Below are 24,747 nucleotides of genomic sequence, written 5' to 3'. Positions count from 1 at the left end.
TGTAAAAAAATACCATGACCCTGATCACTCACAGCCAATAAAACAATTCTGATACATGTTAGAGGCAAAGTGACTCAGTGATCATAGCAATGATCTTTCGAGACAGGCCTCCAGCATGTAGATCCTGTAGTAGGACACTGCACAATCACATACTGTACATCAGCAACTTTTCTTTGAAAAGTTATCAATTTCAGTAAGCATAAAAAATACTCACACAGTACTAGTTGCAGTCCTCTTCATACTCTAAATAGACAACTACCATTCTGATGGAGCAGTTGACCAATGCTTCACTAAATGTGCCACAAGATACAAGACAGCATTGATATGGACTACATGATAGTACACAGTAGCAAAGGCGCTCCCAAACTGGGGTGCCTGCACCCACAGTGAGTATGAGATGACATTTCAGGGGGAGTGATAAAGAGGATTTGCCAAAACTGAGTAAGTTGTATTGCTCAACTTTACCTTGGTGCAATCTGTGTCTTGCAGTATGCCATCATGTGTAGGTCATTTATCAGTTAGTGTTCCTGTTCTATGATATGAAAAGAATGGATCATTGCATGCACAATTGTCACTTGTGAATGAGCCACAAAAATATACACTCTAGCAGGTTAATTGCTGTGGTTGGAGTGTTCATAAATGCAAATAACTTATTTTTTTAGAGAATGGAATTTATACATTGGAATGATCCGTAGAGAAGGGCAAGGTCTAGTATTAATTTCTGTGCAAGCTCTGTTTGTGAAACGTCACTAATTTTGAGATTTGATTGACATGTTTGCCAAGTAGGGACAAGTGGTACTGAATTGGATGTAACACCTGCTGCTTACACTCAGCCCATATTTCCTGCTGGTGGTCCAGGTAGTAGTGCAGCAATTCTGTTTTTTGTGGTGCAGGTGTTATCGGGGGATAAAGCTGGTTGACAGTGTTTCATTGCATAATGGTGCACAGGCACCTGTTATTTCATGGGGGCCTCCAATCACCAAACTCCTTGATCATTGATTCTGTGATGCTTCGTGGGATACCCTAATCCCCAGATAATCAATCAAGTGTCTAAGCTTCACAGGGGACACACTTACAAGATTATTGAATTTATATAGGTAAATTGCACAATTTATATTTACTGTAAATGTTATTCATTGAGTTAAAAGCTTATTTTTTAGCTCAATTTGTTCACATGCAGTACTGTACGTGGTTCAATTTCATCTTCAAATGTGATATTACTTTTTTGGGGGTGCAAACATAAATCAAACATTTTCTAGGGGTGTGGGTCATAGAAAAGGTTGGGAACCACTGCTGTAGGGGCTTGTATTGGCAGCAGTAAAGGACAGGGGTCTAATACAGTACTAATGACCATCACATAAAGCCTCATTCTAGATGAATATATCATTCCATTAAAATAAAAAAAAATATAAACTTACAAAAAAGCACCAGAGTTGTGAAGTACATAAATGTGAGATTGAGATATAATAGCAAAGAAAAATACTATTAGAATCAATTCTTAAACTTTGGGTCTTATTTAGAAAAGTTAGGCTAAATTTTGTTTTATTTAAAGGACAAAAATGTGTTCCTGTACGAGTGTCATGTAAAATGTAAAAGAAAAAAAAATCAATGGGTGTTTTATTTTCGGGCTTTTTAAAGCACATTATGAGGGGAAGGCTACTTCGGCAAGAACATGTGCAATGAAACTAACCTTGTAGGCCATCTAACACCAGGGTTAGTTTACCAAAGCTGACATAAAAATGATATGTAAGAACTGCAATTGTCCTCATGTCTTGCAGTCCAGGATTGGCTCCTGATGTCCTTCCCTTAAACCGGAATGTACTCGTCCCACCTCGAACAACTATGTAAATGATTAAGCGAATTCGACAACGGAAGGATGCATACTGAAGGCTGGTGGATCAGTTGATGTTATAACTGTAGATAAAACATAACGTAATTAAAATGCAAGCTAACCCCAACTAGATAAATTCTTCCTTTTTGTTTGGAATTCTCCGGTTCCTTTCCTTTACTAACTTCTCCGTTTTTACTCTCTGGTGACTTCCCCGTGCCGTGACGTAATTTTGGAAAAAAAAAACCGCGCACCCAAAAGATAAACAAAAGTAGATCTCTGACCAATGACATTCCAAGCGCTACAATACCAAGTCCAATAAAACGGTTTTCCAGGTGGACAGAGGCGGGTTTCCTTTACAGTCCGACATCTGATTGGTTTTACGTGCTAAACACGAGGGTTAGCGTGGCGGGATTTTTCAGATTAGTGTGAATCCGGGCGCTCTGACAGCAGTCGTTTGGAATGTTATTTTAAAGTAAACGTTTTATTGGGGTGTGACCCAGTTATCATTTGGAGGTGTTTAGTGGATTTTTAACGTTTTGTATCCAGTGTCTACGAGTAAAGTAGTACTGTTGCTTCGTAACACGTTGTTCTTTTTAGCGTTGTCAGTAATAGATTAAGCCGATATAGATTATCGTGTTACGTCTTCAAAGGAGGAAAAAAAGCAGCAACCGCAAGCCGAGTGTTTGTAAGGCAATGTGTGAGTGGACGATTCTCTAGGATTATAAGAAGAAGAAGAAAACGAAGACGCGAGGGGAAGAGAGTGCCATCGACTTATTTTATTCGTAAAATTGTTATGGAGCACAATCATCACCACCGGTATGAGTCATCTCACGGAAAGGAGTACAAGTTTTCAAAAAAGAAAGTTTTTGCTGGAGGCACTAGTCATGCGACGGGTTCTTGGGAGGACGGAGAGAGGAAGGCCAAATTTGTGAGTATCCTTGTAAGCTTTTCTTGTTTAATATAACTTGAGGAATGTGTTATTCCCTTAGGCAGGCGTGGGGGGTGGCTTATTTCTAAATCGTTGAATGTTTATAAGTGCTCGAGTCTGCAATTGCCAAGGGGCTTCTCAGACACAAATGCAGTATTCTTGAATTTCATATACACGTTCTGAAATTCATACAATTTGTACTTTTAGAGGGCTAAAGCGTAGCACTTCTAACTCTCTGAAAAAATGTTCACGTTTAGCGACATCATTTGTGTTTTTTTGTTGGGTTTGCGTACACATTTGACAGTGCAGTTCAATTCGGAGTTAGAGCATGGCGATGTCAGTGTGTAACAGAAAAAGAAGAGTAAGTAAATTCCACGAAATTTGAAAAGTAAAAGGCAAATCAGCACAACATTTCAAGTATTTTAAAATATTTGATTTTCAACCTACGTGCATTATATTATTTAAATCTAAAATATAATGTAAACGTTTCGCACAGAAAGCTTGGCTGTGAACCACCGGTTATTTGCCTAGACATCAATATTGTGGGTTTAGTTGCTAAAAGTAAAAACTTTTTAAAAGTAAGTAATCTTGTAGTAAAATGTAGAAAGCTGTTATTTTGCATTACTGAAATACACAGTTTTTATATCGAGAACTCTGTTTTTCCCACCCTATGTTTGGTCTAATTAATTAGCTATGCAGACTTTTGGTATATTGGATAAAACTCACACAAACAAATGAAGGATGATAATGATGCAATCTCCATACAGAGGTGTACAGCTGCAATTCAGACCTGGACCCTGGAGTTGTGAGGTCATAATACTAAACTACAATGAACCTGTACATTTGTGTACATAGAAGGAGATGTGTAAAGAAAGTGGATCAAAACCATCAGAGACTGGTGAAAACATGAGTTTATACAATAAATCTCAGAATGCCACTTTTAAAGGACATCAAACTATTTTGTGTGACACTTTTTCACGAGTAACATTACCTCCCTATCGAGTCGTTTCTGGTGGAGGTTGAATGGCCTAGCAACTGCAAAATCCACGTCTTTGTTCAGACCTTTGTGTTCAGCATCAGGTGAGAGAAATCTTTAACTACTCAAAATAATTTTGTTTACTTGCAGTTGAAATTCTGGACATTTTTGTCAGCTTGTGATGAAAATACAAGGTACAGTGTAGTGACTTAACAAGAATTCAGGACTTGATGGCTTCATTGATTGTCTCTGTCTGTTCTGTGATAACAGATTTTGAAGCTAAGCAGCAATCACTCTACCCGTAGGTTTTTACAAATTTATTTTTCAAAACTAACAACTTATTTTAACTGAGTAACAGCTTTCTGTGCATTTTTTGTATATTTGTCTAACATAAACTAGCTATTAAAAAGATTGCGGATGAACTATGTGTGTTAACTCTGCAGGTATCTCTTGATATAGAGCTGCTACTTATTGAAAAATGGTCCAGTTAGTTGTCTGGGATTACCTGTTTATCTGAAGTTCCCTAGAATTTGGGTATTGTAGACTGGAGGTGTGTTTTGTTTGAATTTTTAAGAGTGTTTTAACTGAGTTTTGGTGAAATGAAACGGATGATGACATTTGGAAATCGTTGCCGTTTGTTTTTTGTTCAAGTTCATTTTTCTATGATTTAAGAAAAATCTAACTTTTCTCAGACTGTTCAGACTCACTTAATGGGAATGACAGACTAAATTGCAGGCTATTATGGGAACGTGCAACCTCTTATTGGCTATGGCTATGTAAATGTGATCTGGCACTTTAAATTGCTGAAAAGGTCGTGGACTGTGACAGGGCTCTTGTGTTTTTATGCTGCCAGAATATTTTATGACGTTCTTTGCTATATGAAATATTTTGGCCTGATCTTTATCTGTAATATTTTTTTGTAGTTTGTCTCTTTACATTCCAAAAGGGTTCTGTTTCACAGCTTCTATAGTGCCCTTTAAGCTAAATCTATGTGTAAAATATATAACTATAGCAAAAAATGTTGTGTTTGCATAACTAACTAAAGCATAAATGACTATGACATACTAATTACTAGTGCCTGACCAATATGAATTTTTATTTATTTATTTACATTTATAACAATTTTGATATTTGGGCAGCAAGGATGGTACATCGCCAGTGCTTAAAGACCCCACTAAGATTTGTAAAATATGTGTTAGTTTTCATTGACAATGCACAGATTAAATGATATTAAATACTGTAAATAATTTTACGTGTGGAATGCTTTAATTTAATATTTAACATTATAACATGTCAAGAAAGTTACTAATAATGCTACATTAAAAATTTGTAGTAGTCTTTAAAAAAGTTTCACTCCAGTAAGAGCTGGCATGCAGTTTAACTTGAACATAATCAATATATTTGCTTACCTCACTTTAACTTTTACTCTGCTTTCCTCTTTCTGATAGGGGAGTGCCTTTTCTGTACACATAAGACAATCCAAAGTCTCAATAAATCCTCATGTAGCACAGATTGTTAGTGGAGGAAGTAGAAGATTAGAAAGATTGGCAGATACCTACTGAATGTTTATAAACAACTTGAGGTATCAGAAAATAACTTTTGAACTTTGTAAACTTTCTAAATCATTAACTGTTTCAATATATAAAAACATAAAAGTAATTTTTGCCAAAAGTAGTGCTAGTTTTAGCAAATACTGTATATTTGGGAAAACAATAAAATAATACTTTCTCATAAATAAATATAACCACTTGTAGCAAAATATATGAAATTCTTTTTCACTTAAGATGAAAAGAAACAGCAAAATCACCTCCTTTAAATCAAGTTGAGGCCTAATCCAATTTTTAATAATTTAATTATAATGAACAGCAGGCAAACATAGTATACAGTCATTGTTAAACCTGCTTAATCCAATTCAGAATTGCACAGGGTGAAGCCCATAACTGGTGTGGAATTTGACACTGGATCCATTAAGTAGCACTACTATCCACTTCCGCCTAGAAACATAAAATAACTGAAGAAAAATGTTTTTTTGAGTAAAAGAAAGCCTGAGCTTCCTATTCTTGTTTAGCAACTGCTTGCTAGTATGAACTTTAAAATGTTAAAAATATTAAAATGCTCGGGCAGATGAGCCACATGACTACTGTAGTTTTAAAGTTGTTTATTGAGATATAGTCTGAGCTTACATTCATAAATAATTTAATTCTTGCAGTCAAGACCAGTCCACTTTCAGAGCTAATGACTTCTCTCATTGCGTGTTACTTCTCTTCATAAACTTTGGATTTACAGTTTCTGTGATAGACTGGTTCAAGTCCCCTAGCGTTCTGATTGCTTTTTTTGTTTCTTGTTGCACAGATAACTGTCCTCTCCATGTTAATTCTCCATAAGTGCGCCTAAGATGTTGATGCTGGACTACCTCGTTTCCCATTTTCATTTCCTTCTTTCAGGCTACAGGTTTTTGTCCAGATTTCCAAATGCCTGTCTTTCATAGATGGATGAGAATCCTCCTAAACTTAACCTTGCCAGTTGCAATATGTTGCATTTATCTTTACTCTGCAGTCAAAGATAATCCCTTAAGCATTGTTCTTAAAAATATCACCATCTTGCAAACAGACACTGTGAAGAATGGAGCTGGGCTCTATCAAATTTACTTGTGTCAATGTTGGAATGCTAGATATAGTAGACAGATAGATACTTTATTAATCCCCAAGGGGAAATTCACATACTCCAGCAGCAGCATACTGATTAAAACAATAAAAACAATTTTAATTAAAGAATGATAAAAATGCAGTGCAAGTTAAAAGATGCAAGGTGGAGAGTGCGAGGCATGTGTCTATAATCTTGTTTAATTTTAACGTTTACCCCAGTGTGGAATTGAAGAGTCGCATAGTGTGGGGGAGGAACCATCTCCTCAGTCTGTCAGTGGAGCAGGACAGTGACACCAGTCTGTCGCTGAAGCTGCTCCTCTGTCTGGAGATGATACTGTTTAGTGGATGCAGTGAATTCTCCGTGATTGACAGGAGCCTGCTCAGTGCCCATCGCTCCACCACAGATGTCAAACTGTCCAGGTCTGGGCCTACAATAGAGCCTGCCTTCCTTACCAGTTTGTCCAGGCGTGAGGCGTCCCTCTTCTGTATGCTGCATCCCCAGCACACCACCGCATAGAAGAGGGCGCTTGCCACAACCGTCTGATAGAACATCTGCAGCATCTTATTGCAGATGTTGAAGGATGCCAGCCTTCTAAGGAAGTATGGTCGGCTCTGTCCTCTCTTGCACAGGGCATCAGTATTGGCAGTCCAGTCCAATTTATCATCCAGCCGCACTCCCAGATATTCATAGGTCTGTACCCTCTGCACATCAATGCTTGATCCAACGATGAAGCAGGCTATTTGTTGCCTGCAGTTTGCATTTGGAAAGGTAATAAGGAATTCAAAGCTGGTTGATTATAGGACCCAAAGCTTTATGGAAATATACACAAAACATTAGGCTATCCCTTCATCATGGAGACTATCTCTGTCTTTTTATCCTGAATACATAAACCTTTCATGAGTGTAGCAAAAAAAAGGCTAATAATTGTGGCTAATAAAAAATGGCTAATAATTATGGCTAATAATTGTTTATTATTTAACAAAGTCTCCAGTTATTCTTATGGAATAGCTCTTTATTAGGACTTTTGGAAAAATAGACTAGATCCATTGCATTTTATAATAAAGACCCAGCACACTTTAACAGAGATGACTATGTAATTTATTAGATTTATTCGACTTTTACTTGTATGGTTAAGTTATGCTAGCACTTGTAATATTTAGCACTTATAGAAGTATGCATTAGTAAATTTAGTGTAAAGACTTTTGAAGTTGAGCTGGTCAGTTTTCTAACTTTATCATAACCAAAATATTTTAATTAGGGCTTAATGTTAAATCAGTAGAGTTGTATATAATTAGGGATTCTCTGATCATGTATTTTAGGGCTGATAGTGATTGCCAATTTCATGTTTCTAGAACTTGCAGGTTCCGATACCAATTCTGATTTGTTTTTTATGCATTACATTTTTTTCACTAAGCTCCTGCATAACCTCTCATTTGGAAACATTAAAATCAATATGAAAGTGGTGTGTTTATAACTAAAATGTAGACCACAGGTGATACCTGTTTATTTTTTATGAAACAATTAAATTCTTCAGTGATCATAAAATACTAAAATAACTAATATCTCCTTAAAACTTACTGTTTTAAACTAATAAACATGCCATAAAAGAAAAAAAAAATTCTTGTAATTACAAGCCAGAGTTCTAATAAAATGTTCGTGTTAATCGAGAAGATGCAAGGCTAAAAGTTTATATGTAAAATTGGCATATTTGGCACAAAAAACAGTATTTTTTACTAAACAGCAAGGACAAATTCTTTATTTCTAATTAAAAGTGAGAGCTGATTAACTAAACACAAGCTTGTTCAGACTTGGACAAGAAGTCTTAATTGTAATTACAGGACAAAATAAAAAGGTCTGAATTCATTCTCTTTTAATTTCTGCTGAAGACTTTTTTTATATAACTCTGCCACTTTTGCCCGTGCACAGGATGACTCCTCAGTTTATTATTCCACTAAGCTAATATTCCTGTCTTCACTCTCTTCTGAACTCTGAATGTCTTCTCTCTGGTTACTGGATGTTCTGTAGCCAAAATGTGTGTTTCTTCAAGTACTATAATAATTTGCTTAAAGGATCACTGCAAATTAATTACTGTAGAGCTTAGAAAAGCAGATTCCACAAATTTTTTTTGAGATTGGCTAATTTACTGTTTACTGATCGAGCCATTTGGAGTGAGAAATCGGTTGATTTTGATCAGTATCCATTTGATTGGAGCATCACAGTATTTAATATAAATAAATTATAAGGCATAGAATAAATAATCGTTACATGTGTTTCTTTATTTCAGTCAGCACATTTCTTCATTGACCCAGTTCTGTCTTTCAACATTCACTTGATTTAACATTTTCTCACTGCCTTTGCCACTTAATGCGTTGTTCAGGCTATTGCTGTCTCTTGGCTGGAATACTGAAACACTCTCCTGGCATGGCTCCCACCTGCCAGTATCTGGCTTCCAGCTTATCCTGAATGCAGCTTCTTGACTGGTGTATACTGTTCTTCACTTCACCCACAATACTTATCTATAGCATTAACAAATATGTTGCATATTTTTATGTCATCTTAGGAGAGAATGTACTGTATTATGTTATGATTAGTCTTCCATTACTGATGTACTGACTACACAGATGTACAGCTGATGATCTTTGATAATGTCTGAGGTTTCAATTTGGCAACATCCACATTTGTTATTCAGACTGAATTTTTGAATTTGTGGCATAGAATATTAAGTTTCTGTCACCCCGCTTAATGAAAAATACTGTATTAGATAGTTTCAGCCAGAAGAGTCGCATTAATATTCCAACAAGAACTACTTTAAAGCAGGTAAAATAGGTTTTTTTTTTTTGCCTTGTGTCTTTTTGTGCATCATTGATTATCTGATAGTGTAGAGAACATTGTACAGGAAAAGAGGAAAATGTTTACAGTTAGAAGCCTATGTTTGTAACAAAAATCTAATTAAAGAGTAAAATTATCTGTTGTAAGGAGATTAAGTTTGGCTAATCCTCCATTGGTGACGTCCGGGAATGCTTGGAGTATACTGTATCTGTGCAGTTTATCTTTTTACAGTTAACAGAGATTCTTGGGAAAGTGTGGTATGGCCATATGACTTCTGTGATAAGGGTTGCAGCCTGCACCAGGTTACTAGTTAAATACAGTGTGAAGGTGCTACAAGGCACAAGATCATTTCAAGAAATTGAACCAGGAAACAGTTACCTGCTAGCACTGTGATCATAGTGGCCTGTTGCTACTACCTTAGACTTTCATTGTGCCAACATCTGTCTCTGGTATAGTGTTTTTGTTTTTTTTTTTTTTTAATGACAGGAGGAGTAATTTGGAAATTATTGCAAGGGAGAAAAATTGGAGGTGGTTAAGTGAAAGGTCTACCCCACCTCAAACACAGGTTTAAAGTTACAAGTGATTGCCCAGAGGGGCAAAGGGTTTTACTTAGTTTTAAAGTTTCTTTAAAACTTTTTATCTCCATTATTTATTTAGTGTTTTAAGACAAGCATACCATACTTCTCTGTTATGTACACTTTGTATATCTGGGGAAATGCTGGGAATTTGCTCTCTGCATGATACAGTTTAAAACAAAACAAAATAGCAACTGTCGCGTGATCCAGTACAGATTTCCAATACAGCTGAAATCTCCTTTGAGCTTTGAATGTTTCCAGTAACTATGAACACACGTCATAGATGACATCCTCCTCCAATTATTAATTTAAGTGGTTAGGGTTAAAAAAAATGGTAATCAAATGAGCTTGTTTAGTTAGGTTACCATAGTTTCCCATCCAGATACTTTATATAATTCAGGGTTTCTGCTTTAGCTATGTGACTTGGCATTTTCTCCCAATTTCCCAAGACCATAAAGAGCAGGAATTGCTTCCTGCAATCCCTCATGAATGCACTTGCTATTAAAGATTAAACAGGTTTAATTCTTTCAGTGTTTATTAAATAAAAACTTAATAAAAAGAAGCAAGACTTGAAAACCTAGTTAGTAATGGGTGAAAGCTTATTGGTTGTAGACAAGCTTTATAGACTACACAAACAACCAAAACTTAATTCACAATAATGTGCCACTACGAACAAGTAGAAAACTGAAAAATAAATTTGGTGGTACTACAGACATGAAAGTTTCCAGCTAGACGTGCAGCTAACAGTGTTTCCGAGAACCCTGCCTCCCTTAGTTCACCCAGCCTGTGAAAAAGATCTTGGCAGCATGTCCCAGTCATGCTTTGCAAGTCATTGTTACAGGCAGATTTGACACACATCTTAGCCATAGCAGAGGCTACCCGAGCATCCCTGGAATACTCTTAATGTCATAGTGGCTACTCTTGGCTGCCTACATTATGGTTGTAAGTCTCCTGTATGGTCTGTTTCTTAAGCACATCTATATGCTTGGCATCTTTGTTTAGGAATACTAACACTTTTCTGCACCGTAAAGAGCAGTTCAGTGTTCATTCCCTAGGAATTGAATATTTCAAAATACAACACTAGAAGTGTTGTTTCTTAAATCCCTCATCCCTAATATTTTATTTTGGGATTTTTAACAATTGATTAGTGATGGGTATTTGTATGTGTGTTTTAGTTTTTCTTATGCCTTTTTAATAAATAATTTTTAATGTAAGAACAATAGTGTGCTTTGAAGAAAGAAAAAAAGGAAAAATTGGGTTGCAAGAAAAAAAGTTCAAGAACCACTGGTCTAAGTGACTCAACTGTTGATTATGAAGTATGATGAAAGTTTAAATCCTTAGTTAACCATTTAGGGTGTTTTAGGGTTCTGCAGGAAGTTGAGGGCAAATGTTGGTTAAGTTTCAACTCAGACCATTATAACGTCAGAGATAATACTGAAAACAAAACATAATCAGTACTTACAAAAATATATGTAATGTGGAAAACGCACCCCCAAACACAGACAGACTGATACTAGGATGTCTAAAGCACACTCCTTTATTTTATTCTCTCAATGCACCACAATGCCTTCTCTCACCAACTCTCTTTTCCTTTCTTCTTCTTTCTTTCTTTCTCTTCTTTCTTTTCTCTCTCAACCTCCTTCCTCCTCCTCACAAGCTTCGTAATTTTCCTCCCAACTCTGGCTCGTCTACTGGAAGGAGGTGGCCCCTTTTATCATGACCCGGATGACCCCCAGGTGCTCCCCTTGACGTCATTTCCTGGTGTGGCGAAAGTCTCAGGAAAGCACCTGGAAGCCCTCCGAGTGACCTTGGAATTACTTCCGACAGCACTTCCTGGTATGGCGGAAGTGCTGTCATCCAAGCTTCTCTCACTGTCCGGGCACCCCTGGTGGTGACCACGCCCTCATAAAGAGGGCCCCAGCTGTGTCCCTGTGGCCCCCAAATAGCCCTGGGCGGCTGCCCTCTAGTGGCCGAGGAAACGTATTGTCCAACTCGGGGAGTATCCAGGTGTCCCGCCGGGCAGTGTCCCCGGTCATCTGTGACAGTAGATATCTGTGGACATTCAAAGTAGCTAAAATAAGGTTTGAATGTTGATTTTTTTTTAAAATGTAAATATAAAACATTATAACAATGCACGGAACGAACCACCACACAATCGTCCGTGACTGAAAACTGGCGGACCGCCATCCCTCATGTGCCCACCTGCAGCTCGTCACTTGAGTCGTTGTCATCTTTGCACAGTCCAGATGCACCTGTGACTCATGTAGACTTTCCGTGTTCTTGCAGGAGCATCTAAGAAGACGCATGTTTGTCAGGGATGCAAATTGCTATGCAATATGTAAATAGTTATGGTGCACGCGGTCGTGCGTCGTAACCGAAAACTCGGTTTTTAAAGACTGCTTACTTCATTGTGTTTTAACCTCAGTTGTAAAGGATTGTTTTAAGAATCCCATGGGATACCTCTCGCAAACCGTTTTACATGCTGCATATGGCGATTCACTTCCGCAAGAAACGTGCCTCTATGAACAGTCAACGTGGCTCGGAGGTGCCAGGAGTTGGTGGGCGTGGCTCCTTCCTGCGTGTGCCATAGGTGTCTTACTTGTCGGCGGCTCAGTGAATCCACGCCTTCCGCGCTTTCCATGGTTGTCTTGCCTTAGTGAATTATCTATACTAATAAAAGGCAAAGCACTCACTCACTCACTGACTCATCACTAATTCTCCAACTTCCCGTGTGGGTGGAAGGCTGAAATTTGGCAGGTTCATTCCTTACAGCTTCCTTACAAAAGTTGGGCAGGTTTTATATCGAAATTCTACGCGTAATGGTCATAACTGGAAGCAGTTTTTCTCCATTTACTGTAATGGAGATGAGCTTGAACGCCGTGGGGGCGGAGTTTCGTGTGACATCATCACGCCTCCCACGTAATCACGCAGTACATAGAAAACCAGGAAGACCTCCAAAAAGCGCTGAAGAAAACATGCATTATATAATTGAGAAAGCAGCTAAACAATAAGAAGCGGAAGCGAAAGTGACATATACAACCATATTCATGAGTTCTGCTACTTGAAACAAAGCACGATGTAAACCTACACTTTAAATTAAGTTCATAGACAGGCTGCGCTGGCGCTTGTAATTTAGTGCCTGCCCATATAAGGCCGTCCGTCCGCAATCCAATAGCAAACTCCACTAAATATTCACGGGTGAAGGACTGTGCTTATGGAGAGGAAGATGAGATGGTCAGGGTGGTGTTTGACACAAACTCAGCGAAACTGCGAGAGAAAGTTTTAAGTGCCAGGACTAAGGTAACATTAAATACAGCCATGGACATAGCGAGATGGCACCAGCACAGCTGGGAACCTTCGATGCATGTACACCGGCGGCTCACGGAACTGGCGCAGTGCACAGATAAAAGCAACAGTTCCAAAGAGCGCTGAACAAAACCGAATTACACAATTGAAAAGGCAGCAAAAATATGAAGCGCCTGATAAGCATATTCATAAATCCAGCTACTGCGGAAACAAAGCACACGTGGAAAAAGTCAATGTCCCGCTAAAGGAAGACAGTGTAAAAAAACCCGTGCATGCAGTGTGTCAGGTCTCAGATAAAGAAGAAGACGAGCTGTTTATTGATGCAGTAAGAAACGAATCGATGAATGAAACCTGTCATCTTTACAACGATTGACAAACACGGAATGTAACTTGAACACAACACATCCTACAAATACGAACCTGATTGAAAGAAATAATGATAATCAAATCCTTGATGACAGCAACACTCAGTAACACTCACAAAACAAATACTGTATATTGACAGTCATGTTACGCTATTTTTAAAATGTTCCCTTTTCTTTTCTAGCTTTTTAACACACTACTTCTCGCTGCGATCACGCTGGTATATATATATATGTATATATATATCCCCATCTACATACTCGAATAATGGATACTTTATTCGCCATCAATGATTGTTTTGGTAAAGCCATACTCAGTGTATTCATTAGATGAACGGTAAAAAGTAAGAGCGAGGGAGGATGCAGGCTGTAGTCTTGCGTCAACTCTATCTGAATTGCGCATCACATTTGAAAAATATATCTTTTCAAGTTCTATTTAGTCCATATGTGTCAAACTCAAGGGCCACGGGCCACATCCGCCCGGTGTAATTATATCCGCCCGAGATCATTTTATATACTGTATTATTGTTATTAATGGCCCGGTATATGAAGCGCTGGTAACACAATAAACTACAGATCCCATAATGCAGCGCTTCAGCTGCCTTGCCAACACTTACGCGTTAATCAAGTCTAGCTTATGATGCTGCAAGTTATTGCGAAGCTAGCTCACACGATGCTCAAGAGAAAAGTTGATTCTGAAAATAGAGCCTTTAAAAACCGATGGGAGGCTGAGTATATGTTTACTGAACCCGTGTGTCTCATTTGTGGAGCTAATGTGGCTGTAATTACAGAATTTAATCTAAGACGGCACTATGAGACAAAACATCAGGGTAACCTGAATGCAATGCAGAAGATACAGAAAGCAGAATAATTAAATAAGAATCTGACACTTCAGCGGACGTTTTACCCGGCACAATCACAAAGTGATTTCAAGTGAAGCTGCTATTATGGGAGACACAAATGCACCAGTGCACCTTGCCCCACTTTCCCTGTTGCCAAGTAATGTTAAACCAAGTCGTCACTACGGTGTTCCCAAATACACACTTTGCTGATAAACTGAGCGCACTGAGTTTGCACGGCGCTTTGGTGACTTTGAAGAACAAAAAAAGTCCGTCTACATGCGGCTCGAACCTTGTGCATGTTTGGTAGCACATATCTGTGTGAGAAGCTCTTCTCAGTGATAAAGACTAACAAAACAGCACACAGGAGTCGCCTCACTGATGAGCACCTGCAATCCATCCTGAGAATCTCCACAACACAGAACCTCACACCAAACAGAAACGAACTTGTTGCCAAAAAAGATGCCAGGCGTCCAGCTCTAAAATGACATATGAGCAAAGACAACTGAATGATTTGATTTGTTATTGCTGAAAGGAACACATTTTATTTATATTTCCAGGTTTTGTTATGCAGCATGTTCATATTTGAATTTGTATAATTTTGACAGGATATATTTTTATGGAGAGCAAAATCTTTTGGGATATTTAAAATCTAAGTTTATTTTTATATAAAATTACATAAGAGTAAAGAAATTTGAATGTTTGTTCTTTTAATGTTTACTTTATTTCTAACTTGTATAATTTAGACAGGATATATTTTTATGGAGAGCAAAATATTATAAGTTGTTTAAGGTTTGAGTTGATTTATTCAGGAATAATATTCCTGTCTGTTTTTACCATTCCTACCAAAGATATTTCTGTCGACTAAATAAAAATTCCTTCTATTTAAAATTTAAATAGAACTTGAACAAATCTGATAGTTCATAATATCCATGCAGATATTATGTATAATATATGTATATATATGTTTATATATGTGTGTGTGTGTATGTATATGTATGTGTATATATGTATATATATATATGTATATATATGTATATGTATAGTATGTATATATATATATGTTTATGTGTGTGTGTGTAAATATATCAATATATATATGACAACAACACTCATCACTCACAACAGTGACAAAACAATTACATTGACAATCATGTTACGCTATTTTCAAAATGTTTCCTTTTCTTTTTCATTGCTTCTTTAACACACTACTTCTCGCTGCAAAGCTGGTATTTTGCTAGTATATATATATATATACAGTGAACCCTCGCTTATCACAGTTAATCTGTTCCAGACTCTACCGTGATAAATGAATTTTCTCAAAGTATGATTGTTTATTTATAAATTGAATATTTTCGCAGTTAGAGTATAGAAAACCTGTTTTGACCTTCTAAATAAGTTTTTAACATTATTAGAGCCCTCAAGACATGAAATAACACCCTTTAGTCACCATTACACTCAGTATTACCCAATATATTAGACAAAATAAGAGAAAATAAGACATATTAGACGTTACAAATAATATATTACTAGGCGACTCGCTTTTAAGGCTTAATCGACTTTTTATCCTCAATTTTTTGCTCCATGTGTACATCAGGCATGTAAGTGTAGGGAATGAGAACATCAAAGTGCCCATTCATAACATCTCCCTAAAACCTAAGTTTTTATCCCCTCAAGTGCCTGTCCAAAGTCGCATAATGTCAGCCCGAATCTGTACAGCTAAAGACGGAGTTTCAGGCACTAAATAAGCTATAGATGAGAATAAGCAAGCACCATCTCCCCTGATATTTACTACGCGGTGAGGCATTTGTACTCCATCAACATTAATTATTTCCAGAGACATAATTTTGTCTATTTTTCCAGCGCATCACGCATAAAAGCAAGGGAACGATGACAGCACCAGAACTCTGCTCACATCAGCGCTTCGCCGCACTCAAGCTGCAAGTAGTAAGTCTGTAATAAGCGGAATAACGCTATGCTTTGCACTCACGGGACGGAAGGACAATCCCAAACACTTTTTTATAGTAGATTATTGTACTGTACATTTAATTGCACACAACCACTAACCTATGAAGGCACGACCTCAGTAGGAGAGTCTTCAGAGGTGGTGCAGTAACTTCAGCAGGTGCGTTGTTGTCTTCAGTGAAGAAGTACTAGGCAGTGGGTGTCTGGGTGCATGGCTGAAGAACATCTTGATAGGCAGTTGCTGGCACTGTCTCTTCATATGCGTGAGGAGGCTTTTGTAGGGTATTGCCATCTTTAATCATATCCAAGAGTTTCACCTTCTCCTGGATAGTAAGCATCTTCCTCCGCGCTTAGTTTTATTTTCAGAAGGCTTAGAAAAAGCAGCACGCTTAGGAGCCATCGTAGGGCTTAGATAAAAGTTCTCAGAAAGCGCATGCGTAGTGACGTAAGCGTGCATGAGAAAAAAAAATCGCGATAGAGTGAAGCCGCGAAAGTCGAAGCGTGATATAGCGAGGGATCACTGTGTGTGTGTGTGTGTGTATTTTATATATATATATATATATATATATATATATATATATATATATATATAATTGTAAGAACTGGAGACCAGAGTGGAAGGTTTGGGGCAGCCACCCGCTTAATCGCGGTTTCCCCGGCTGCAAAAGTCTTTGAGGCATTTTCAAACAGTTGTTTACACAACAGAGTCCAAAACAGAACTGCCTGCCTAAGCAAAGGCAGTGAGCTTTATAGCACAGAGGGCGGAAATGATGTCGCCCTCTGGGCCGGAACTGGAAGTGACATCATCCTTGGGGCGGAACCGAAGTGACCTCATTCTTGGGGCCGCACGAAGTGATGTGTCCTTCCTGGAAATGGCGACTCCTGGTGGGATTTCCGGTAAGACCTGCAGAGAACTCAGAAAGAGCGCCAGCGTACCCGCCCTGGGCAGATGTAGAAACAGTATTGTCTAAGCCCTTCAGCTGCTTCCCATGCACACGCGTGTGTGACAATATATATATATATATATATATATATATATATATATATATATATATATATATATATATATACATACATATATACATACATACCAGCAACACTCATGACAAAACAATTACATTGTCAATCATGTTACTTTATTATTAAAATGTTTCCTTTTCTTTTCAATACTTCTTTAACACACTACTTCTCATGTAAGCCTGGTATTTTGCTAGTATACTAAAAAAAAAAGGCTAAGCCCTCAGTGACTGACTCACTCATCACTAATTCTCCAACTTCCCATGTAGGTAGAAGGCTGAAATTTGGCAGGCTTATTCCTTACAGCTTACTTACAAAAGTTAAGCAGGTTTCATTTTGAAATTCTACACGAAATGGTCATAACGGTCGACAACATCCGCCATGTTGAACTTTCTTATTTATTGCCCCATCTTCATGAAATTTGGTAGGCGGCTTCCCTGCACTAACCGAAACCGATGTACGTGCTTATTTTGGTGGTGTGACGCTACTGTCGGCCGCCATATTGAACTTTCCAACGGTATTTTTTACTTATAGGCCCATCTTCAAGAAATTTGTTACGCAGGTTCTCAACGCTAACTGAATCCAACTTACGTACATATATATGTCCATAGCCTGCAGCTCGGTCACCGTGTGAGGCGGCGTTGGGTCCGCCATCCCAACGCCTCCCACGTTGTTGGCTGCCTGCCTATACAAGGCCGGCTGTCGCTCCAGTCTCTACATTCCCTTCCTTGGTTCGCCACAGGACGCCACAGCTTGGTCATATTACAACCTGAGGGCCGAACTGATAATGTGGTATACAAAGAGATTCTTAAAAAATAATTATTGGTACATTTTACTCATTTTAAAAAGGTTTAATTTTCTTCTTAATAAAAATTTTAAGGCAGTACTTACGCGCTGTGAAGCGCGGGTATTTTGCTAGTGTCATATAAAGATAATTTACTCACAACTGATGAACTGATTTCCCATTGTAATGATTGATTACATATTCTACTTGATAATCTTCCTTCTTTAAAATATCTACCTGTTTCCTTTACTTGTACTTTCTTGGTACACCCTGGAGCTGCGTGAGCTTAAAGCTGAAGAACATAGATTGAATAGTCTGTTTGATAAAACGGGGTCTGCTGAACATAAAAAAACATACCAAGATCATTTACTTCTTTGTAAGGGTGCTCTTTCCACTGCCAGTTTAGGTTAGGTGAAGGGAATTCTATTTTCTATGGTTAATAAGGTTCTGCAGCCACCTAATGCCCTTGTACCTCACCTCTGCTCCACTGAGCAAAGTGATATTTTCAGGAAATTCTTTACTTCAGAAATTAACATATGTATCAGCAGCCAACACTGTTAATAAGTTTATTGCACAATTCTTTTATTTTTGTTTTTGGTAGGTCTTGCTTAAATTATTGTTTGTACTTTACACTCCCTACTGTTCCTAAAATTTGTATTGGAATCAGTGGTATTTTTAACACTTGGTTTGCTTCATATCTCTCTGGTTGTGCTCGGGTTGTTCATCTTGGGAATTTTAGATTGCAGTGTACCCCAGTCACCAGTGGTGTTCTCGTGTGTTCTGTTTTGGGCCCTCTTCTATTTATTAACTACCTTCTACCACTTGACAATTTTTTTTAGGAGATTTGTTATTCAGTTTCACTGCTATGCTGATGACAACTGTATTTGTCTATCATGCCTAATTCTGCCCTTCCTCCTTTCATCCTCTCTTATGTTCTTGCTGAAATAAAAGACATGTTCTTTTCTAATTTTCTCAAACTTAATAATGACAAAATTAAGGTTCTTCATTGTTACTAAATCCACACTTGCCAGTCTTGATGGTGTTTTCTTGACAATTAATGGTTTTGTAGTTTTTCCTTCTTCTCAGGTTAAGAGCTTGAGTGCCATCCTTGACAGCACTTTGTTTCATAGCACTCATTAGCATATTTTCACCTTTGAAATATAAACTGTCTTCATCCATTTCTTACACCTAATAGTAATGCTGTCCTAGTAAATGCTTTGGTAACATTGATTACACTTAATTCTATATTGGGTGGCCTTCCTCACAAGCCTTTACATAGGCTCCAGCTGGTTCAAAATTCTGCTGCTCGTGTTATTATCAGAGTAAATAATAGAACACAGTACTCAAGTTCTTTGTAAACTCCACTGGCTTCCTGTGAAAAATCATATTGATTTCAAGATTTTGCTATTAACTTTCAAAGCTCTATATAATCAGGCATTTCTTGGATGTGTTACACATTTATATGCTCGGTCATACTCTTAGATCTTCTTATTCAGAACTTCTTGTTATTCGTTCTGCTTGTTTATCTATCATGAAGTATAGATACTTTAGCTTTGTTGCTCTTCATTTTTAAAGCTCCCTCCCACAAGATATCTGAAGCATTGATTCACTTCCCAACTTCAAATCTATACTTAAAACTTATCTTTTCAAACTTGCCAGTTCCTCTGAATTTGTTTTGACTGTATGATTTTTGTACTTTATGACCAATTTTAACCGTAATTTTCATAATATTATTTTTCATGTTATTTTATTTAGTTATAATTTTTTCTTTTACTCATTGTTAAGTTTTCCTTGAGCGCCATGAAAGTTGCCTTTAAATACAATAAATTGTTATTATAAAGATGGCACATTTTATAAGCAACATCACTGAATCAATGAAATTGTGTGTGTGTGTGTGTGTGTGTGTGTGTGTGTGTTTTTTTTTTAATGTCTGCTGAAATCTACAGTTGTTATATTATAGAGGCATGAGACAGCAATTTAGTGTTCCCAGACACTATAATATTTAATCTGAGGGTTGTTTTGTGTATTTTAGATCAGAGTTGACCAACTAGCCACCCTGATAGAGGAAACTTGGAAGTTAATTAGTGGAATAGTTTTAGCGTTGCCATTAATAATTTTGCAAAGGTAATGCATCTGAAAGCATCATCAGAAAGGAAACAAAATTGTATGTTTTAATACAGCTGCTTAATCCTTCAGCTGTGATGTCATTTCGTTCAGTGGCCTCTCTTTCCAGTGCAGCTATGACACTCATCATACATTGTCGTAGTGACTGCACTGCAAAGTCTTGAGACAGTCATCTAGTGTCACTGGCCATTTTCAGCTTAATCAGGGGAATTTTCAGAATATTTTGGATTTCCGTTAAACCAGCCATCCAAACTGAAGAATTTTGGAAGAAATAGAACAGCTGCCTTAAGATGTCATTCAGTTTTGTTAAATAAGTTACAGCAGCTTGCTGCTTGGGCACTTGCAAGGGCCAATCGGTGGTTTACACAGTGGCAGTTCACCAAGATTCCAGATGTTTTATCTTTAAGCAGTTTTGCCATACCTTTCCGTTTCCCAATCACAACAGCCACTCCATCTGACCCTAGTCCAACCAGATTAGCAGTTTTCAAGCCTAGAGTGTCAATAGTCTCACTCAGTGTGTTGGTTATTGACTCCGCTTTGCCATCAGTCATATTGTGGGTTGATTCAAAACTAATTCTGACCTCTTTAGTGATGTGGCAAACATATATTTAATGTAAATAATTAATTGTTTTACAACTCAGATGTCTGTGGTTTCATCACACAGAATACTGAAAAAAATTTTGGCGTGTATATTTTTCAGTATGTTAGATTTTATTTCTGATGCTAAGACATCCAGCAGCTCTTGCATTATTCTTTCGGAGGTGTAATGTGCATTTTTACCAACATTGAGATGTTGTAAGAAGGAACAACCCATTTCTTTACAGTGTTCCAACAGCGTTTCAAACAACATTGTATGTGCCAACAAATTTTTTGCCAACGAATGTTTGGATCTTAAAGCTCCCAAAAAGGCATCTCTCTGTAAGTTATTTAAAACAGATACAGATCTTTCAACTTGACTGATTTTCCAGTTTGCTCTAGTACACGCTTTCTTAAAAGGTCAGCAGAAGACTTTATTTTTTTTCATGGTCCAGCAATCTTTCTTTTCGAATTCTTGTGCAAGGCACGTTTACCCAAGGTGTTAGCTTGAATATTTCCTGTACAATGAGCACCACATGCCATTTTCTTTGACTATTAGCCAATCAAAATCTTTAAACCATTGTTTGTTGATAACGGATAAGCGGTGCTTGGATTTATCAATTGGCAGAGTGTGTGCTGAAGAGATTTCCCTTGATGGACCAGCCTCTGCAATGTCTTTGAAATTGCCACATGAGGAGTTGACGCTGCACCTTCATTAGTTTGTGGCGTCTCTTTTCTGAAATAACTGAGCAGTGTTGTTTTCTGAACACTTTTTTTGCTCATGTTGGTAAAACGTTTAGAAAAAATTAAAAGTACCTATGAATAAGACTTTTGAGTGGGAAAGTGAGAGTCTGTTGGATACCCAATGCACACTTGCACTACGTCAGGGCAAGATATGTACAAAAAAGGAATGGCAGATGGGTTACTTTAACAAAACTACAGAAGCGTATTGGGGCCATGGTGAAGAAAAAAAATACGGGCACATTAAAGAAAAAAAAGTATATGTCGAGAATAACTATATGTCAACATGTCGACATTATTCTTGACATTTCCACTTTATTCTCGCCGTTTATGTCGAGATTAAAGTTGACATTTCCACTTTATTCTCATAGTTTATTTTGTCATTAAAGTAAAATGTCATAAACTAAACTTTATGTTAAAATCAATGTTTAATTTACTAGATTTTCTCAAACCCCGTCATAAGGTAGTGTAGTGCATTGAATGCTTTGTGTGTTAAATGTTCCGCAACCAAGTTGTTAATCACTACATGCTTCTTATACGGGCTTCCTCTTGCACTGAGGAGGCACTGGGAAGTATCGCTGCACAGAATACATTCACTTCATGATATTCCTGTTCTCTGAACATTTACAATGCTAAGATACATATTTGATATCATTTTCATGATGAAATGCATTAAAGCATGTATTAAACAGGCACGGTAGTGTGGCGGTAGTGCTGCTCCCTCACAGTAAAGGGTCCCCAGGTGTACATTCAGTGTAGAGAACTCTATGGCATGTGTGACGAGGCTCCAAAAAACTGGATGTATGAATGGGAATCACACTGGTTTAACTGAAATATTGTGTAAATGTTGGGTTCGTGATCTGGTGGTTGGAGACACGAACACAGAATTCAATGGATGTTCTTCTGAGCGGATTCATTTTACCCTTGCACCCCCTTGGTTTGAGAATAAGTATGAAAAAATATGAGGTTAACACAGAAAAACAGATCACCAATTCAAGCTTTATGAATAATCGATTCACCATCAATAATTGTTTTGGTAAAGCCATACTCAGTATAATCCTCCTTCCATTTTATAATTTTTCCCGCCACTAGCCATGATTAAATGAACAGTAAAAAAGTAAGAGCGAAGCGAGGGTGACTTATTTAGGCAGGCATATATATGACAGCAACTCTCATGACAATGTCAATCATGTTACGTTATTATTAAAATGTTTCCTTTTCTTTTTCATTACTTCTTTAACACACTACTTCTCCGCTGCGAGGCACGGGTCTTTTGCTATATATATATATATATATATATATATATATATATATATATATATATATATATATATATATATATATATATATATATACAGTGGTGTGAAAAACTATTTGCCCCTTCCTGATTTCTTATTCTTTTGCATGTTTGTCACACAAAATGTTTCTGATTATCAAACACATTTAACCATTAGTCAAATATAACACAAGTAAACACAAAATGCAGTTTTAAATGATGGTTTTATTATTTAGGAGAAAAAATCCAAACCTACATGGCCCTGTGTGAAAAAGTAATTGCCCCTTGTTAAAAATCACCTAACTGTGGTGTATCACACCTGAGTTCAATTTCGTAGCCACCCCAGGCCTGATTACTGCCACACCTGTTTCAATCAAGAAATCACTTAAATAGGAGCTGCCTGACACAGAGAAGTAGACCAAAAGCACCTCAAAAGCTAGACATCATGCCAAGATCCAAAGAAATTCAGGAACAAATGAGAACAGAATAATTGAGATCTATCAGTCTGGTAAAGGTTATAAAGCCATTTCTAAAGCTTTGGGACTCCAGCGAACCACAGTGAGAGCCATTATCCACAAATGGCAAAAACATGGAACAGTGGTGAACCTTCCCAGGAGTGGCGGCCGACCAAAATTAACCCAAGAGCGCAGAGGCGACTCATCGAGAGGTCACAAAGACCCCAGGACAACGTCTAAAGAACTGCAGGCCTCACTTGCCTCAATTAAGGTCAGTGTTCATGACTCCACCATAAGAAAGAGACTGGGCAAAATGGCCTGCATGGCAGATTTCCCAGGCGCAAAAACCAAGCAACATTAGGGCTCGTCTCAATTTTGCTAAGAAACATCTCAATGATTGCCAAGACTTTTGGGAAAATACCTTGTGGACTGATGAGACAAAAGTTGAACTTTTGGAAGGCAAATGTCCCGTTACATCTGGCGTAAAAGGAACACAGCATTTCAGAAAAAGAACATCATACCAACAGTAAAATATGGTGGTGGTAGTGTGATGGTCTGGGATTGTTTTGCTGCTTCAGGACCTGGAAGGCTTGCTGTGATAGATGGAACCATGAATTCTACTGTCTACCAAAAATCCTGAAGGAGAATGTCCGCCATCTGTTCGTCAACTCAAGCTGAAGTGATCTTGGGTGCTGCAACAGGACAATGACCCAAAACACACCAGCAAATCCACCTCTGAATGGCTGAAGAAAAACAAAATGAAGACTTTGGAGTGGCCTAGTCAAAGTCCTGACCTGAATCCAATTGAGATGCTATGGCATGACCTTAAAATGGCGGTTCATGCTAGAAAACCCTCAAATAAAGCTGAATTACAACAATTCTGCAAAGATGAGTGGGCCAAAATTCCTCCAGAGCGCTGTAAAAGACCCATTGCAAGTTATCAAGCGCTTGATTGCAGTTATTGCTGCTAAGGGTGGCCCAACCAGTTATTAGGTTCAGGGGCAATTACTTTTTCACACAGGGCCATGTAGGTTTGGATTTTTTTCTCCCTAAATAATAAAACCATCATTTAAAAACTGCATTTTGTGTTTACTTGTGTTATATTTGACTAATGGTTAAATGTGTTTGATGATCAGAAACATTTTGTGTGACAAACATGCAAAAGAATAAGAAATCAGGAAGGGGGCAAATAGTTTTTCACACCACTGTATATGAATGACCTCCAAGAGCTGAGACTTTTGATATCTTGAGCGTGTCTGCAAAACTGGGGTCTCCTGCCCAGCAAAAGTCGGCGGCCAGCATAGCTGTGCTGGCCTTTAAGGCGCTGACTGTGCTTCTGCCTTAAGTCAAAGTGAGCACTTTTAATTTTTTTCATCCTCCCCCTGAGCTATAGCCCAGACAAATGCAAACACGGGACCCCTTTTCTACACTGCGGCAAACTAATATTAAGGCGATTCGTACTTTCTCTTGCACGTATACGATTATGAGCTCGTCAGCTCGGATTATGAAGACACGCA

The 24,747-nt window shown here is 37.8% G+C and overlaps 1 protein-coding gene across 2 annotated transcripts in view; it reads left to right on the top strand.

Annotated features, from left to right (window-relative positions):
* Window positions 1-2,243: 2,243 nt before the first annotated feature.
* Window positions 2,244-24,747, top strand: part of LOC120523740 (protein diaphanous homolog 3-like) — a 933,584-nt gene continuing 911,080 nt past the window's right edge. For both annotated transcript variants that reach the window (XM_039745314.1, XM_039745313.1), the window contains exon 1: window positions 2,244-2,759. In XM_039745314.1, the coding sequence (XP_039601248.1) occupies window positions 2,625-2,759 (135 nt within the window). In that variant the 5' untranslated portion in view covers window positions 2,244-2,624. The remainder of the gene's footprint in view (window positions 2,760-24,747) is intronic.

Source organism: Polypterus senegalus, chromosome 2 (genome assembly GCF_016835505.1).
Source record: "Polypterus senegalus isolate Bchr_013 chromosome 2, ASM1683550v1, whole genome shotgun sequence".
Lineage (NCBI taxonomy): Eukaryota > Metazoa > Chordata > Cladistia > Polypteriformes > Polypteridae > Polypterus > Polypterus senegalus.
The sequence above is the reverse complement of the archived record's forward strand: the minus strand, read 5'-3'. Positions and strand labels throughout refer to the sequence as shown.